Here is an 18,624-nt window from a genome sequence, read left to right on the forward strand (position 1 = left end):
AGATTTATTATATGGGGCATTTTAATTTAAAGAAAAGTTAAGTAAAGGGACATCATAGAGGTGTGTGAAATTATGTATGGCATGATGAAAGTGTATGGAGTATCTTGTGATACTGAACCTGGGGCCCCAATGCAGCATTAGTATCTGAGGATTCAGGACAAACACACAGTGCTATACAATTTGTCCCTTGAAGAGGTAGTTATTCCCACCAGCTTTGATACATACACACACACACCTCCACTGTCAAGCCTTGAAATACTGGTTTCTGGGATTCATGGGGAGGTGAGTAGTGAGCCAGAATACTAGGCCAGTAGAGAGCAAAATGTTGGCCTTTTCTAGGTATTCTGAAGACTGCATTCTTGTCCCTTCTTAGTCTTCTCCAAGCTAAATATATCCAGTTCCTTCAGATATCCCTTATAGGAATTTTCTAGTCAACACACAGCTGCAACTACATCCCAGGGTGGTTCTCATGATAAAATTGGGGGGGGGGGGAAGAGACCTTGACCTTCTTGGAAGAAAAGTGGGATACAAGTGTAAATGCATGAAGTCTCACTTGTGCACAATTTCCTCTACTTTGATTGAAATTGAAATACTTTATTGTCACTTGTACAACTTGTATACAGTGAGATTACACGAGCACAGGCAAAGCATGAGGATAAAAAGTGCCTCTCAATAAATTCCCAGCAACTGCTGTTCAGGGGCTTACTTCCAGTGATCCCTGTTATACCATGAAGCCATCATGACTTGTAGTTGTTGGTGGTTGTATCCTCCACAAATTGTATAATCCCCTTTTAAAGCCATCTAATTTTGTAACCATAATGACAATTTGCAATTACAGTGGTACCTCTGGTTACGAACTTAATTTGTTACGGAGGTCTGTTCTTAACCTGAAACCGTTCTTAACCTGAAGCACCACTTTAGCTAATGGGGCCTCCTGCTGCCACCGATGTGCGATTTCTGTTCTCATCCTGGGGCAAAGTTCTCAACCCGAGGTTCTACTTCCAGGTTAGCGGAGTTTGTAACCAGAAGTGTTTGTAACCTGAGGTACCACTGTACAAACTTCATAGCTCAACTATGTGCTGTGTGAAGGACTTCTGTTTGCCTTATCCAAAATCTCTTGCCTGCTACCTGAATGAGCCTGGGTTCCAGTGTCCTGTGAGAGGGGCTTTTTTCTGAACTAAAATACACCGTCCATACTTTGTAACCTTTTCTTACAACTTTACCTTCATGGTCTTGGTACTCCTTTCCTAGGTCTACCATTTGGAGATCTACAACAAGAACTGTGTTCAAAGTGGGGCTAAAAATACTAGTTTCAAAGAATATGGGCAGCTGTATTAGTCTGCTACAGCAAAACAGACAGAATTTTGGACACCTTAAAAGCCTGGCATGTTTTATACATCTCCATGCGGAGGTTTTCATGCATCTCATGAAATGAACTCTAGGAAAAGTTAGGCCATAAGAAAATTGGTTAATCTTTGAAGTGATGGCAAGAGGCCAGGAGAGCTATTGTGGATCCCTGGCGAGATTGGGTAGCTATGAATAGTTTCATGCTGGGATCACAACCCGGAATTTCAGAAAGACATCGTGATACTGGGAGTTTTATTTATTTTAATAGAATTTGCTAAGAGAAGCCACGAGTCGGAGGGCTTGAGTTTGCCCTTCCCTGCTTATTTCCCCACCAGCTGGGTCCTGCTTCCTTCTGAAGACGGAAATGGTCTTTCCTTCCCTTCTCTCAGGTCCCGAGGGAGGGAGGCCGGCCGGGAGGCTGCTTTCCTCCGCCTCACTCCTTTCTGGCGTCCCGTCCGCCTCGGGCTCGGCCTTTCCCCGGCAGGGAAGTCTCTCCGGCGCCAGAGGCGGGGCAAGAGCGCCGAGGAGCCCCTGGGCCGCCGGAAGCGGCGCTCGCCCATTCCCTTCGGCTCCGTCTCTATGGGGCCGAGGCTGTCGCAGTGCTGATGACGCGCGCCGAGGTCGCTTCCGGCTCCCGCTCCGCTTCCGCTGGTTGCTCGGCTACCGGCGCGGCCTGGCGATGCTATGGAGCCCGATCCGAAAGGGGGCTACGTGCTGAGCAACCTCGCCGAGGTGGTGGAGAGGATCCTGGGCTTCCTGCCGACGAAGGCGCTGCTGCGCGCGGCCTGGTGAGGGCGGGGCCGGCGGGGGAGGGGCGGGCCCAGATTCCTGCGCCGCGGGGGTGGGCTAGAGGACCCTGGGACCCCTTCCCTCCGGCCCAGCGCCCGCCCGCCCCCCTCCAGGGGCTCCCCGAAGCAGCCCCGCCATGAATTCATCTAAGCCTCTTCCAAATTAGTTGCTGGTGCTGAGCTCCCCTGGGAAGCGGGTGGGGAAGCCTCCCCTGGGAGCTTTTCTCTTAGATTGGAAATATACGATTTGCCTCCAACTAAGTTTTATTTGTAGCAGATTCTTGGGTCAAAATTTGGACTGAAAGTCCATGGGCCTACTCCGAGTATGACTAGCATTGGATACAACTCTCTTTTTATTTTATGTAATTGTTGTGTTTGCCATCTAGAGAACTTCTGTTGCAGGGAAGTAAGATAAATTAATTCATTCGTTTTCTAGCTGTGCTAGTCTGCAGTAGCGAAACTATAATTGTTCTTCTTTCCTTTTATTGCCAATTTTAAAAGACATTATATTATATCATACCATATTATAGTGAAAGCAGAACTTTTCGTGGCAGTGCAAGGCATTTCACAGTCTGGCCCAAAGGAGGTGAAAGAGCAGATGGTAGCTAGCTGTGTTTGCAAAGCATTTTGAGCATAAAATCACTTGCATCTGCTGAGACCTTGACTCACAATTACAACAGATGACTCTCAAGAGGTCTCCAGAGTACTGTCTAGTCCTGTTATCCTGGATTAGTTTTGGTTACTAAGGCTCAAGGATGTGGACAAAGTGCTTGGATCGGTCAGGGCATTGTGGACTCTTGGCTGATAAAAACTAGCAGGGAGGATGCAGCTGGCTGGACCAGGGAAGTGGTTTGTGCCTCCTTGCAAGAAGGGTTGGTTCCCACATACTTGGGGGAGGCAGTGCTGAAACCACTCCTCAAGAAACCATCTCTGGACTCAGAAAATCTAAGTCACTATCAGCCAGTTGCTGATCTCTCCTTGAGCAGGTGGTTGTGGACCTGATCCAGCCGATCTTGGAGGAAATTGATTTTCTAGATCTGTTTCAATCAGGGTTTAGGCCCAGTTTTGGCACAGAAATTGCTTTGGTTATCCTGAATGATGACCTCTGTCAGGAGAGGGGAAATGTATCCTTAACCTCTCCTTGGCCTCTCAGAGGCTTTCAGTACCATCAACCATGATATCCTTCTGGAGCAGCTGTCCAAGTTAGGGGTGAGTGGCTCTGATTTGCTGTCGTTCTGGTCATACTTGGATGGTCATTTCCCCAGGGTTTGATTTTATCCCCCATGCTGTTCAACATCTGCATGAAATGGCTGAGCAGTCATCCGGAGTTTGGAATACGTTGTCTGCAATCTGCTGATGACACACAGCTCTGCTTCTCCTTTACACCTGGAGGTGTGGCAGTGGTTGTCCTGGACAATTTTTTAAAATAATAATAATATTTATTAAGTTTTCCATTTTAACAATCCAATAAAAACCACATTAATAACATTCCAAATTATAAAATAATCAAACGATCCAAATTTTATGCCAAATTATAAGTCTTTGGTTGGCTTCCTATGCTCTGAGGTTCGGGGGGGTGATGACGATCTCACATTTATGCTTCTCTTAATTAGTCCAGGTAGTTCCAATAAAACAATCAGATGTTAATCCTTCATTTATTTTTAACAGCCTCTGAGTTCGTCTGGCAAGCGAGTTAAGCCAATATCGTATGTTTCTCTGTGGGTGTTTGTTTGTTTTTTATTTCTCTCTTTATATTCTTTGTACTCCAACAGTCTGTCCGTGGCATTTCACTTTTGCTTTCTCGCTCTTGTGATTTTCCACTGCGACACATCCCAAGATGAAGGAAATCTGGCTTTCTGCCAATTGTACCAGGCATATATCCAAACTTCTTTGTTTTATCTCATTCCAAGACAAATAAGTCTGCACTTTAGCTAGAAACCATAATTTCCATCTTCTATTCTTAACAATCTGTTGAAGGTAATTGCAAATTCATAAATCATTTCCACACAGTTAATAATTAGACCAAAATTATAACAATAATAAAATACTCTCCAGTCCCGTTTGTGTACATAAGCAATCCGGCAGTCAATCCTTCCAGGAAGATTTGCCAAGTAAGATATCAAATACGAAGTATATCAGAAAGAAATAATGGAGGCTCACCCCCCATTCCGTTCTGACATACCAATCCCATAGTGATGCTAATCCTTCCACTCAAATCCTTTGGCACCCCAGTGGCTGAATCAGTTAGCAGTGTAATTTGCCTCCCCTCGCTCAGAGCATGCCCGTTAATTAAGTCCAAATTCCATCTTTAAAAACAGGTTTTGTTGCTCATGGCGGTGGCTTTGGAGAGTTGCCAAAAATACGCATGGTGCTTTCCACCCAGTGCCCCCTCATTCCTTCCAGATTGGGAGCAAGTGTTAATTGGGGGCAATCTGCAGGTGAAGCTGCCCTCCCCAGCCCGGGCGGGGTTTGGAAGGATGATTACTCTCATCTCATCCTCAAAATCTTCTGTGTGAGATGGCTCCGATGTAATGGGCAGCCCTTCATCATAGCAGCCAAGCAGGAAGTGGTTGTCCTGGACTATTGCCTGGGACTATTGTCTGGGACAAACTGAAGCTCAATCCAGATAAGACTGAGGCACTATTAGTTCCCTAGACTGGAAGGGTGAGCGCTTCCCTGCATGTGTTGGCGATATACTTCCTCTGAAGGATGTGGGGATACTTCTGAATCCATTGTTGTTGCTTGAGACTCAGGTAGCCTCCGTAGCTTTGGCTGATGGCCCAGCTGCACTCCTATCTGCACAGGGATAGCCTATTGCAGGCATGGCCAAACTTGGCCCTCCAGCTGTTTTGGGACTACAACACCCATCATCCCTAGCTAACAAAACAGCTAGAGGACCAAGTTTGGCCATGCCTGACCTATTGTCTGTTGTCTATGCTCTAGTAGCCTGTAGGTTAGTTTACTGAACCTTTGGGGCTGCCTCTGAAGATGATGTAGAATGCAGTGGCCAGGCTGCTCATTGGGGCAAGATGGTTGGAGCATATTACACCAATCCTGGCTTGACTGCAGTGGCTGCCAATTAGCCTCCAGGCCCAATTCAAAGTGCTGGTTTTGATCTACAGTATAAAGCCTTAAATGGCTCGGGACTGCAATACCTCGGGGACTGCCTCTCCCCTTATGAACCAACCCGGATCCTGCAATCATCATCTGAGACCCTCCTTTGTGTGCCTCCACAAGAGGTCCGGAGGTTGGCAGCATGAAAACGGGCCTTTTCTGTGGTGCCTCCCCATTTGTGCAATGCTCTCCCCAGGGAGGCTCACCTGACACCTTCGTTCCATATCTTTAGGCACCAGGCAAAAACATTCCTGTACATCCAGGCCTTTGGTTAAACAATCTATGGCCTTTAAAACTGGGTGGGTGGTTATTTCATTGTTGTGATATGTATATTTGTGTGAACTTCCTGTGATCCTCAGACAAAAGGTCATATAGAACTTTAATAATAATATAAGTTTATTTGCAATGTAAGTTACCGTCTGCTTTCACTTTGGGAAAGGGAAACAATTGGCTGAGCTTGACACAACTTAGGTATGTTACCATTACTTGTCCCTTGCTTTTATGCTTCACTCATCAGGGTAAGTGTTTGATGGGGAATGAAATAAAAAATGGAGTTGTTTCTGTCTCATATATCTCTTGAGTTCTTGGAAGATGCTCTGTATAGCACCTGGTCCCTCCTGGGGAAGAGAGGTGGACAAATGTTGCCCTTGTCCTGGAAACTTTGCTTGCCAATGCCTGTCCCTATTCAATGCAGCTGATGCGGGGAGTGGAATCGCAAGACTCCCAGCAGCAACTCCTCTGAATGCTGCCTTTCAAATGGAGCCGATGGCAGACATAAGAGATGCTTTGGCCCTTCTCTTGTTTTCTAGGCAGTGACAGGTGAAGCGTGATCAAATTCCAAGACAGATGCTGAACTTCTCTCTTAGAAATGCAGGTGTGACTAGGAGGAAAAGGAATTTCAGATTGCCAGTGGAGTTGGTAACTGGGGGTACGTAATATTTTAGCAGTTTTCCATGTGAACTGCATGAAGCCATAGACTCCTGTAAAGGAACCTGTTAAAAAAATTCTGAGATTGAGACAGCTGGGCTTTCAAAGCGGTTCATTTTTAGAAGATGCAAGAAGTGTTTGCTACCACTGAAGGTGCATGATAGACATTTCCAGATAAGGAGTCAGCTGCTCTTGCAGGGCATGTACAGAGCTGGTAGTTGCTGAAACAGTGAGCTGCAGTGGGGAAGCTCAACCACCAACATAAGGAGTCTTTATTAGCTCCCTCTGCCCCCACCTGCCTTCTGGGGGGAAATGCTGCCCTCACTTATTGGGCTATTGCAAGGGTGACATATTCCTTGAATCCTCCAAATTGCTATCTTCCTGCCTGTAGTGATGCTGATTCTGGGGTTTTTTTTAGTGTGTGCCGGTTATGGAGAGAGTGTTCCCGCAGAATCCTGAGAACCCAGCAGAGTGTTGTCTGGGTCTCCACAGTGGAACCAGGGCCATCAAGCAGTCATGCTCTGGTTCAGGTGTTAGCAGAGGAGCTTGAGGTAAGTGAATGGAACATCTTTGAACAGTTATATACTTGGATCTTTATATATATACTATATATCTTGGATCCTTGGTTGAGATTCCTGCATTTGCAGGGGGTTGGACTAGATGACCCTTGAGGTCCCTTCCAACTCTATGATTTTATGATTCACAATTGGTAATCTCACAAGTACTGTTCCTCTGCTCCTCTTGCTGTACAACCTCCTAAAATCCAATTGGTGCTTCCCTGCTGATTCTGTAGCATTGCTATGTATTTTGCTTTAGATGTGACAGCGCTTATCATACTTGTAACCTATTGCAACTTGCTACTTGGTTGATTGTCAGATTTGGAGAAGCTGAGTTCTTAAATGCTTGTCCTGTCCTATAGTATCAGCTGGTCTTTAGATTTAAGGAGGTGTTTGATACTGACATGGGGTTCTCAGCTCAAATTCTGTGCACATATACCTTTGAGTAAGCCAGTTGAACACACTGGAACATGCTTCTGAGCAACCATGCATTTATCTGTATGTGATATAGTGTTTACCTGAACGTATCTATTCAGAAGTAAGTCCAGCTAAGCTCAGTGGGAGTTGCAATAGGCAAGTGTCCTTAGGATTACAGTCCTAAACTATAAGAGTTTACAGTGGAACCTTGGTTATTGAATGCCTTGGTACTGGAACATTTCGGCTCCAGAACGCCAAAAACCTGGAAGTAAGTGTTCTGGTTTTTGAACGTTTTTTGGAAGCCGACTGTCCGGTTGTTGGCTTGTTTCCGGGGAGCTGCGCCAGTCGGAAGCGGAGTCTTGGTTTCCGAATGTTTTGGAAGTCGAATGGACTTCTGGAACAAAGTACGTTCGAGAACCAAGGTACCACTGTATAGTCTTTTATGTGTGCAATATTTTAATAGAAAAAAATACGCTGACCTAGATTACCATATAGAGTGGTAGAACATAAAACATAGAGAACTTAAAACTGCTTTGTATGCAGACTGTATCCAGAACTGCTTCTTGACATTAGATAGTCACTCTAACAATAATGTTGTAGATGCGTGTTGAAAACTTTGGCCCTGAAGAATCATATTTTGTAAAGGATGTGTGTGAATGATGGTGTAAATACATATAGAAACAGAACACTTTCAGACTCTTCTGGGCCAGCCGAGTACATTTTGCTGCCTGCGGCAGAGCAGGTAATGGTGCAATGCCCCCCCCCCCTCATTTTCAATACATGCAGTACTCAAAGTATGTCACGTTATTTGGCACCTGAGGCATAAAATCTCTCAAGCACTTCTCTTTCCCCTCTCCTTTCAGCAGTAAAAAAGCACCATAATAAATTAAATACTAACTATGTCACGGTACTCCAAATCAGCTGCTTGAGGTAGCCAAGTCACTTCACCTCATGATAGGGCTGGCCCTGGAGCTCTCAAAAAGGAAAAGGATTCTTTATGCTCAAAACCAAGCATGTTTTGTATTGGCATGTCTATAACTTTAAAAAGAGACAAGATATATGTTAGGGGATTTAAATAGTCCCCCCCCCCATTTCCTGCTCTGCTTGTTCTTCCTTTGAAAGAGAAGTTCCTGTTCATTCACCTCTCCAGTTTCTGTTTTCTTATACTCAGCTTTTACTTTACAGAAGGTTCAGGTGCTGCCCCAGACAGTGTTGTATATAGCAGATGCAGAGACTTTCAGTGAACACGAAGAGTGTCCAAGCCACAGGCAGAAGAAAGGTGAGCATCTCTGTTGGGTTTCCTTCTGCCTTGAAGAAGCATTGCTCCTCATCCTTTCTGATTTTATACATTTATACATGGAAGCACTTGTGTGAGGGATCTGGTTTTATCCAGTGGATGAAGTACTGTGTTTAAGTAGCATTGAATAGCTTTGGCAGCCAGCCAGAAGGTTTAGTCTCCCCCAATGCTGTGGGAAGAGGTAAAGTCTGAGCTCCAAGACCCAGGATCATTGTAGCAACAAGTCCTGGCCCTGATCAGTGGAGATGGGGTACAGTTTGACACTGATAGAGATCAAGCTGTGGAGAGGCTTGCAAAACAAGACACATTGGTGCTTTTCAAGCCTCTTGCTGGCCCAGCAGAAAGTGAGGCTCCTTGTGCTCTTTTCCTGGCTCCGGAGCAGAGCAGAGAAGCCTCCAAGGTCACAGGAAGGCTTTGAAAGTAGCAAGTTATTTCCCTGCTTTCTTCAGACATTTGTAGAGACATGGTTATACTGGATGGCATGATACCTCCCTGTTTTGGCCACTCATAATTCTGGCCCTATCAGAAGCCTGAACCAACACCTTAATGTTCACACTCCTAGAAAAAATGTGGACAGATTGCCAAGTGGTTAAGCATACCTGGGGAGTACCCATGCATGCTAAAGCAGCTAATTAAAAATATCATGGAGACCTGGCAGTTTTTTCCAGCTGTACTGCTGATTCAATGTGAACTTGTGCAAATTGTTTTTTCTTGTAGCACGAAGAAGAAATAGCAAAGAAACAGCCACTGCCTTAGAAAAACTATTGCCCAGACGATGCCAAGTCCTTGGTCTAGTGACACCTGGAGTTGTAGGTAAGAAACAGCAGTAATGCATTCAGCTGTCTGCACCTTGCCCAATGTTAGCACACTTGCAAACCACTCCTTCCACTGGCCCAAAATACAATGGTGTTCTGTAAAAGTAAATGAGGGAGGGGCAAATTCCGACCCTTCACAAAGTAAGGAACAGTTCACACTAGTTGATGGGCCCCATGAGTGCATGCCCCCCCCCCCAGCTGCATTTATACCAAGCCAGACCATTGGTCCACAGGTTGCCACAGACGGCAACCATTTTGCCCACATTCAGGTGACGTGTGACCACCGATCTGCAGGTCTTTTTGGACCTGGAAGAGGGTGGAATGGAGTAAGGCGGGCTTATGTGTGCTCTGCTGCCGTGCGTGGGGGCCAGGTACACTACCCCTGCACAAATTGGGCGTTGCCTGTACTGTCTACATTGACTGGCCTTCTCTCCAGTTTCAGGCATGAACGCTTCGCAGCCTGGCTGAGATATGTCAGGGAACAAGCCTCTTTATACTCAAAGCATCTGCTCTTGCCCAGAGGTGTGACACACGCACCCCCCCCCCACTTCCCTTCTGCTCATAGGTTTGCCTGGGAAATGAACCTAGGAACTCTCATACCCCAAATCATTCCTAGCTGTCTGAAATCCTGTTTAACCAGAGAGTAAACCTGGGACCTTCTGCCTACTAGGAATGTGCTCTTAACAGCTGCACCGTGAGCCTCTTGCCTGTGGATTTTAAAGTCACATGTGTGGGTTTTTTTAAAACTTCCTGCAGGATGTGTCAGAGATTAGTAAGAGCCTTCTTGGTTTAGCTGACAGTGCTTTGGGGTCATATTGATTTTAAAATGGGACCATTTTTTAAAAAAAAATCTTGTGGAACTACATGACTAGGGGATGGGGAAGCAGCAGCAGACAGATGTCAAGATTCACCTGCTTTTGAACTCTCCTCCTTAGTTACTCCAATGGGGTCTCGCAGCAATCGGCCTCTGGAAGTTGAAGATGGTGAAGCTGGCTTTGCAATATTGTTCCCCAAGATTGATGGGGTGAAGATTCAAACCTTCCACTTTTGTAAAGACTTGAAGACCAGGGTCTTTGATGAAAGCCAATTTGCTGAAGCAGGTACCTAATGACTAAAACACTGTAGTAGTAAAATATTAAAACTTAGCAGCCAAATTTGCAATGTAAGCTATTGACTGAGTATGGATTAAAGTGCTACTGGAAGGAATTTTTTAATTTTGTTTTGACTATGGCAGACCAACACGGCTACCTATCTGTAACTGGAACTATGGATTCAGGAGATAACTATGAGGGTGATAAATGTTTTTAAGTGTGCATTGAAAGAGGATATTAGATATACACCTAAGTGCTTGTAGTGTGAATGCAACAAAAAGTGTTTGGATGTGTGTGTGCCATGCAAGTGTCTTTGGAGAGCTAGAATTGGGGCCATTGTATGCATTATGCAGCCACAGAGACAAGCACCATGAGCAAAAGGTGAATGAACTGACTTTATATTAGACAAAGGAAAAGAAGATTGTGACTACAATGCATACACATCATTTTCAAATATTTAAAAGCCTCTTTGAAATGAGTGAAGGGGCAGGTACTTTCTGTACTGCCAACTGATAGAAGAAGAGGCATAATAGTTTTATGCTTAAGGGAGGGGGATTCTGGCAAAACACCAGGGAGAACACTTTTTAAATGTGAAGGTCAGCAGCCAAATAAACCACCTTCCTCCTTCAGTGTTTCTAAAGGAAACAGGCACTTGTCAAGGGTGTTTTAGATATAAAGTATCCAGGATTGGGGAAATAGGCTTGGATTGAATTATGCAGTGGATGCTTTCTCAGCAGTATCATTCTAGGTTATTTTGGTGACCTTCCCTGTGTCCTGTGCAAGCCTTAGAAGTGTCTGATTACCCTTGTATAAATGTTTTGTAACCAGTTCTCGAGAAGAAGCAAATTTGCATTGTTTCCCAAGCCTCTTTTCCCCATGGTATTTTTCTCATGGGAGTTTTTGAAATATTCTGTGTTGTCCTGATTATCCTGTAAAAGGATATTCTTTAACCCCTCAGGAATAATAGCATGGAGATGTTTTGTTAAAAATGTTCTCCACAGTCCTCATCTTCCCCACCAGCCACAGTAAAAAAGGGGAAAAAAGAAGAAGAATCTTTCCTCCAGTGGACATGCAGTTTAACCTAAAGCATCTAATAGATTTGTTGTCTAGGTTGGAGCATCTCCCTTGTGAAGAGTAACAAGTCCAACTTGTTTTTATAGGCCTTTTTAACTTTGGGGAACGTAACTTAGATATGCTGGGTGTGTTGTTTACCTGACCTCAAAGGAAGTTGGTTACTTCCTGCACTATGGGGTTGGTGTATTCTGACACGTAAAATGCTAGCTACTGGTTAAAATCACCATGTGCAGAGCAAAACAAAACACAACATACAATTAGGGGCTGCACGAAACCTTCAGGATTATATGCTGAAGAGGAGGTCATAAACAGCTAGAGGGCCTTAATGATAACAACAAATCTTTATAGAGCATCTGCCTTTATGATATGCATTCTGCTCTTTGAGCCTTTAGGGAGAAGTAGCCCAGAAAACAAAACTGATGCAGTTCATCCAGTCCAGATGCAAGACTGTCTTGCCTGTTGTTGTTCCTTCCAAAAGACAACATTACAGAGGTTAATCCTTTCCCCCTTCTCTTTCTGTAACCAGGCCTGAAGAATAATCCCGATCTCAGAGTGGTTCTTTTGTTTGGGTACAACACATGGAAGTCAGGAGGAACCCGATTTCTACATCAAATAGTCAATCGCTTGAATGAAAAAAGCATCATCTTGGCTGGCGGACATGTGGAGAGCTTTACATCTCTAACTTCTGAGAAGTGGGTATCTTTGGAAGAGTGGGGATCTCTCTGCCCTCAGGTGTCCACTAGAACCCTGTATTGCCTAATGATCTCTTGTGTACCAGATAGTTAATTTAGTTTTCCACCCATTTCTGAAAATCTCGGCTTCTGTTTATTTAAAAACAAGTTTCTGACTCTCAAGGTCTGCTGAAATCTCTTGAGGCTAGAGGTGGTAATGATTGCTTAATAAAAGCCATGATGAATCAGAACAAAGTTCCAACATCCTGTGTATCGCATAGTGGTCAGTCAGATGATATGAGAGCCCTTCTGGCAGACATGAAAGCAGTATCTCTCTTCTGTTATCTCCTCAGCAACTAGTGTTCAATGGCATTTAGCCATCCCATGTACTTTGCTTGATCTGTTCTCATTCTACTGTCAATTTCATTGGGTTAGAAGAGGGAATAAAGCTGCTATCTAATTTTTCCACAACATGTCCTCCCTTAGAACTTTGTGATCTCCCTAACAGCCACATCTGTCTCAAATAATAATTGGTTTGGTATGTAACAGGGCACAATGGATTCATTGTTTTTCATTGTCTTGGAAAATAGATTATCTGGGTATTGGATCGTGGTTATTGGAGTCGGATCACTACCTTTTGAAGGCCTAGAAAACATCACTGGTTCTAACGTTTCAAGGAACTCCTTAGATTCCTGAATCCTCTGTTGAATTAATAGCTGTACTTAACATAGAACTGAAGCAGCTGAGCCTGGAAGAAACGTGGCTAGATTACAGATTTCTCTTTATTTTTGCTAAAACACTGATTGCGGCATTTATTTATAAAAGCTATGTCATGGCTGTTGCAAATGAAACCTTTTTCTTTTTTTTTCTTTTTTTGAGGCTAGTAACTGTATCTGCTTTGATACTTGAAGCTTGGAAGGCACAGCTCCAAACACAGCAGATCGTTTTAGCTGCCAGCCCATGCATGATTGTGCTTGGGAGTGTGCGGGAGATCAGCTGTGTGTTGGATTCGTTCTTTTCTGTTTGGTGAAAATTATTCAGGAGAGGGTGCTAAACAACATGTGGTTGTTTGGCTGCTAATCAGAAGTGCATCCTGGACCTAGCTTTCCTGATTGGTTACTAATCAGTCCAGCCTTCCCTGAAGAATGTTGCTGAGCTGAACAGGGGCCACCAGTGCAGGTGCTGTGAGCTTCCTAGATGAGCTTGCTGTGTTTTTTTGGCCTGCATTTGAAATCTTGGCAATCTTAATTTGTGCATGGCATATCAAGCCATGTACATCCTCTCCCTTTCCCAATGAATCCATGGCAAATGTATGGGGTTCTGAAAGTCTGATAGTGTAGGGATGAATATAAACAGTGATGTGCTACTTCTGTACACAGATGTAGCAGCTTACATTCCAGTGGTCTAGCAGTTGTCAGAATGAAGTGTCCCTCTCAAATCAGTCTGTATTATTATATGGTGTTTACTCAGTGTACAGTACAACTGGAACAGGCATGATGTCAGGTGAATTATGGTCAAATCACATATTCGTAGCAAATTAACCAAAGGGAGGCAGAACTTTCACCACTTACCTCTTACAGTCCATTTGAAGTCTAGTCTGAGGATACAGTACTTTTTAATTCAAGAAATAAGCACCACTCATTGATCTGGGGGAATCTTGCAGGATAGCTGATGCCTTAATGTTAACTTGCAGTTGGTATAATGAAGTAATTTACTCGTATTATTTATTTGGGTTGGCAGCCAGTAGGTTCGCAGTATTCCTGGCATGCCTCCCACCCAAAATGACATTCTGTAAATCAGCACAGAACAAAATCTTCAATAGTGTACAGCAGGTGTGGTGGTGGTGGTGATGATGATGATAATCTGGCTGGGTTTCTGAGCTGATTTTAAGATACCAGTTGCTAGCATGTTGGGAAAGGTACAGATTCCATTCTTCCAAACATATGGACCGCCTCTCCAAAACCCTGTGATCATCATCTGAGGTCCTTCTTTGTGTGCCACTCCCACAGGAGATCTGAAGGGTGGCATTACAAGAATGGTGGCCATTTCTACGGTGGCTCCTGCTTGTGGGATGCTCTCCCAAGGGAGGCTCACTGGCACCAGGCAAAACCTTTCTCTTATATGAGGCCCTTGGCTGGTTAAACAAGCTATGGTCTTTTAAATGGGGGGGGGGCTGGTAAAGGGCTTTTGTTTGTTAAATATTTTTGTGTATTTATATTGTAAATTCCTAGCAATGTCTTCCAAATAGTAAAGTCAAGCACACAAATTATGGATCCCTCAGTAACAGACTTAGATTCACCGGGGGGGGGGGTATATAGATATATTTAGCCAGGAAGGCTTTCAGTAAAGAAAAGCTACAACACTGTTGTGTTATGTATTATAAGTATTTTTATGTTCTACTACAATTATATTCCCAATGGAAGCACACATAAACAGAATAACAAAGTAGTTCCTGTTGGAAAACAATTTGCTTGTTTGGGAAGTTAAAATTTTCTGGATTCATAAATGTTCACAGCCTTCAAACAAGACTTTGGGGACGTGGGCAGGAACATGCGGAGAGAAACAGTGGAGTGCCTAGTATTTATGTATAATAATAATATTCACATTGTTTTTCTTGTTTTGTATTGTATAGAGTCTTGATGATGATGCTCCATTCTGACAACCCCCCTTTGTAATATGGTGTTTTGTTTCTCTTCTCTTTCAGTAACACTCAGGCTGCTGATTCTTGTGGTGTTGTTGGCTTGGCTTTCAGTGGACCGCAGATCCAGAGTGCGACTGTTCTGTTAGATCAGGATGTAATTGATGAGAGGACAGCAGAAGCAGCAGTGCAGCGCCTCAAAGCCACAAACATTCCTGAACACAATAGCCTTGGTTTTATGTTCGCATGTGTTGGCAGGGGATATCAACATTATAAAACCAAACAGAATCTTGAGGCTGATGCTTTTAGGAAGTTCTTTCCTAACATTCCCCTCTTTGGCTTTTTTGGACATGGGGAGATAGGATGTGATCGAATTGTGACTGGGAATTTTATACTCCGAGAGTATAATGACACAAAGGATGACTTGCTCCATGGTTACACCACTGTAATGACCATTATCCATCTGGGTTCAGCCAAAGCAAATCAAGCTTAAACCTTTAGTTGTAAATGTGCACCAGAGAAATGATGCTGTTTTAATTCCAGCAATGTCAAAACAAAACAAAATCTGAAACACTGTACACACTTCCAACAGAAGTGGATCCTGAAACAATTGTAATCACTGTACCATTGACTTAGGGTGTCTAGGTGGCATAATATTAAATTAAATTTGATGAGGAAGAAAGGGTTTTTTAAAATTTCAGATTTGTCAGATCTCTGGTAAAGGGTTCTAGTCAGCTAACTTTTTGCTGATAGTAGACCCACTGAAATCTATCTAAATGATGGCTACTAACTTCATTGGATGTAATCTGACTAAATGTTAGTTGAATACAACCCAAAGAATTTATTTATTTCTAAATTTGCAAATTATTTAGGTCAGAGTTAAGTGAACTCATATCTTTAGAAGTAACATAATTAGCATTTCTGCATGCAGTTTATGGACCAGATTTTGACACAACAATCAGGTTAAGCATTAAACAAACTTTCAGTTATGTTTTTGAAAAACGCTGTTGCTATGCCTCTGTTTTACAGCAACATTACGTTACAATTTTCTACTGTGACAGCAACACTACTTTGCAGAAGGCTGGGCCATCACATATGAATAACAGGACAATTCTCGAGCTAGAAAAAGTGGTTAGGAAGACCCGTCAAACCAATCCACCCAGTCTTAGTGGTGTGTTGGAAATGAAACCTTATGCTTCCCTTGGCTTGTTTGCAACACTACCTCTCAAGCTGCTTTTGGCAGGAGGTTAAGCTGTTGTTGGACACATGCTCACATAAATCACTTTGCTGTGTGGCAAATCCTCGTGAGTGTATGTGTTTGAAATGTAAGACAATGCTCTTTATATAAAGATACCCACAAAGAGATGGAAATGAATAAATGGGGTTGATAAGGCATTAACGACAGTTTTCCATACCCTTACTGTTGGATTTACAAAACTAATTCCACTTCTTACAGATGACATGCTTCCTTGGAACAGTATGAAAGGAATATCTCGGTGTGGGGGACAAGGTGAAGCAAAAACATGAAAGCAAGAGCCCGCAATCTTTACTGGAAGTGTTCAGCTAGCTCTGATTCACTGAACTACTCAGGAGTGCCAGTGTCACTGTAAGATAAACAGCATATTTGGGGAACCCTCTGTGTGGATTTCCTATCTCTGGGTCATTTCTGCAGGACCCTTTCCCATCAACTATAGGCTATGAAAACTGTTGCAATCTTGCTCATTTGCACCCAGAATAGCAAATGAGCTTGTGGTACTCTGAAAGACTAACAGGTTTATTGTGGCAAAACCTCTTGTAGGTCAGAACCTACTACAATATAGGTTCAAAAATCAGGTGTGATCTTGGAGACATTTGGATGCTGCATACCACCTGTTACCTTTTGTATTTCACAATCATCCATATATATATATTTTAAAATGCATATTATGCCAGCCAATAACATGTAGCCCATAAAATTTATGTCACAATGAATCAGTATTCAAGGTGGTATTAGCCACTCCACTTTTGAAGTCACAAGAAGCTAATTCACTTAACCTCAATAGCTTCCTTTAATTTGTTGCTTTTAATTAGAGAGATAAGGCTCTCTTCAGCTCAACACTGTCCTTTCTGCATTTGAAAGCTCAACTCCCACATTTAAAAACAACAATAATACTTTTAAAACTTTGCCAAACAATAAGAAATGTGATATAACTGTACTGTCTCTAGCCTTTTTAAAATCTTAATCTTTAAGGCTAGGGGAAAAGTATATAAGAAATATTCTCTAAGCTGTAGAAGAAGAAGCACATTTCTTTTACCAGGATGGAAAATATATTATTTAGCTCTCTTTAACGAGCAAACCTGGATCTCTAGATTATTCTTTTTCTTTTTCCTCTGGAAAAGCTGTGTGCATAACATTTTGACAGGTACAGCTTTTACTGGCGTGCAGATGGTACCAGTGAGAGAAGTGTTGGTGAATTCCTTCTGGGTTACACAACTAATAAAAGTCTTAAGTAACCTGCTAGAAATAAAAGCAGATGTCAATCTTATTTTGGTCAACCATTGGTAACCTTTTCATCTGCCATCTGTGCAACCCCTCAAGTCCCATCAGCCTCAGTCTTAGCAAATGGTTAGGGATGATGGGACTTGTAGTTTATATCTTTGTTTGCGGAGCAAGATGGCAACAACAAAGCAGCAGCAGTGAGGAAACCTCCCTAAAAATGCCATCTATTTGAGTTAACTATCTGAATTGTGGACAACCAGCAAGATAAAATTAGAGGGACAGTTTATATTCATACTTAGATATACCTGTAGTGAAGGCTCCTCTGACCTTAGCTGTTGAAAGGTAATTGCAGACAAAACATACCCCAGCTGCTTATGCTGATAAACGTTCAGGAGGATTTAATTTAACAGTGTGATGTCATCAAGCAAGATGGCTGCCTAACTCTCTTACTCTTAACACCCTGTGCACTATCAAACCTCCCATTTAAGCTGAAAACCTTAAAAAGTGACTCTGTGAAACAAGATCTCTACAGATTATGCTCCAGGGATCTCGTTTAACACCACAACAGTCACAAAAGCCATGTATCAGGAAATCAACCACAAACTTCTGAGCAGCAGGAAGAAGAACTAGGCTCAAGCGTGGCAGCTAAGACTGCAAAACTCTTAAGACGAAGCATTTGCCAGTTTCCTTCTCCCTGAGCTCACTACCCACCTGGGAAAGCTGAGACAGGATCTCAGGGAAGATTTAGCATTAGAACTAAAAGCAGCTTTGACTCCCAAGTGAGAAAAGACTCAACAAAACGGAAGCCCTGATCTCTGAGGCCTCAAAGACTGCAAATGAAGTTCTAAAGTTAGGAATCAGGAGGCAAAAATCAAGAAACTGGTGGCCATAACTAGAGAAACACAGCTTTGTATGAAGCAGACATTCTTGTCGCTTCCATCTGTAAGTGAGAGGCCTACCAGAATTTCTGGAAGGCAAAGATTTACTCTCTTATCTTCCCTAATCTTAAAACTTAAGGCCTCCAATCTAGAGTTTGCATACAGAGCAGGCCAGTGCTTGCAAACTCAACCACAGGCCCAGAGACATTGTTATTGAAAGGTTTTTCCTCCTTTCCACTAAGCAGGCCATTTTAAAGGAACTTCGTATACTTGACAGTCTGGCATGGGAAGGCCAGAAGATCTCTATTATGTAAGATTTGTGTCTGGCAACCTTAAATTGCAGACGTTCCTTTAAACCATATACAAAAATGCTTCAAAATGCTGGAATCCACAAGAGATGGGGCTACCCATTCCATCTGATAGTGCTGCTGGATGGGGTACAGCATGAAGCATCAACACACAAGGAGGCAAGACTACTCCAGAGCATGCTAAAGCTGTCTGTACCACGCGACCCCAAAACCAGCAGCTGTA

General features: G+C 43.2%; 1 protein-coding gene across 1 annotated transcript; it reads left to right on the forward strand.

Annotated features, from left to right (window-relative positions):
* Nucleotides 1–1,966: 1,966 nt before the first annotated feature.
* FBXO22 (F-box protein 22) lies at nt 1,967–16,131 on the forward strand. Its single transcript, XM_079991757.1, has 7 exons — nt 1,967–2,135; nt 6,595–6,727; nt 8,336–8,429; nt 9,165–9,260; nt 10,198–10,362; nt 11,954–12,119; nt 14,803–16,131. The coding sequence occupies exons 1-7, from the start codon at nt 2,032–2,034 to the stop codon at nt 15,227–15,229; spliced, it is 1,185 nt and encodes a 394-aa protein (XP_079847883.1). The 5' UTR covers nt 1,967–2,031; the 3' UTR covers nt 15,230–16,131.
* The last annotated feature ends 2,493 nt before the right edge of the window (nt 16,132–18,624 follow it).

The sequence above is a fragment of the Podarcis cretensis genome (assembly GCF_951804945.1).
Source record: "Podarcis cretensis genome assembly, chromosome: 9".
Classification (NCBI taxonomy): domain Eukaryota; kingdom Metazoa; phylum Chordata; class Lepidosauria; order Squamata; family Lacertidae; genus Podarcis; species Podarcis cretensis.

What these genes read in the sequence shown, in the direction of transcription:
- FBXO22 (XM_079991757.1), top strand. Translation starts at nt 2,032, where the DNA reads ATGGAGCCCGATCCGAAAGGGGGCTACGTGCTGAGCAACCTCGCCGAG. An exon ending in AGTGACACCTGGAGTTGTAG is followed by an intron (nt 9,261 to 10,197) that starts GTAAGAAACAGC and finishes TCTCCTCCTTAG; the next exon opens with TTACTCCAATGGGGTCTCGC. An exon ending in ACATCTCTAACTTCTGAGAA is followed by an intron (nt 12,120 to 14,802) that starts GTGGGTATCTTT and finishes CTTCTCTTTCAG; the next exon opens with TAACACTCAGGCTGCTGATT.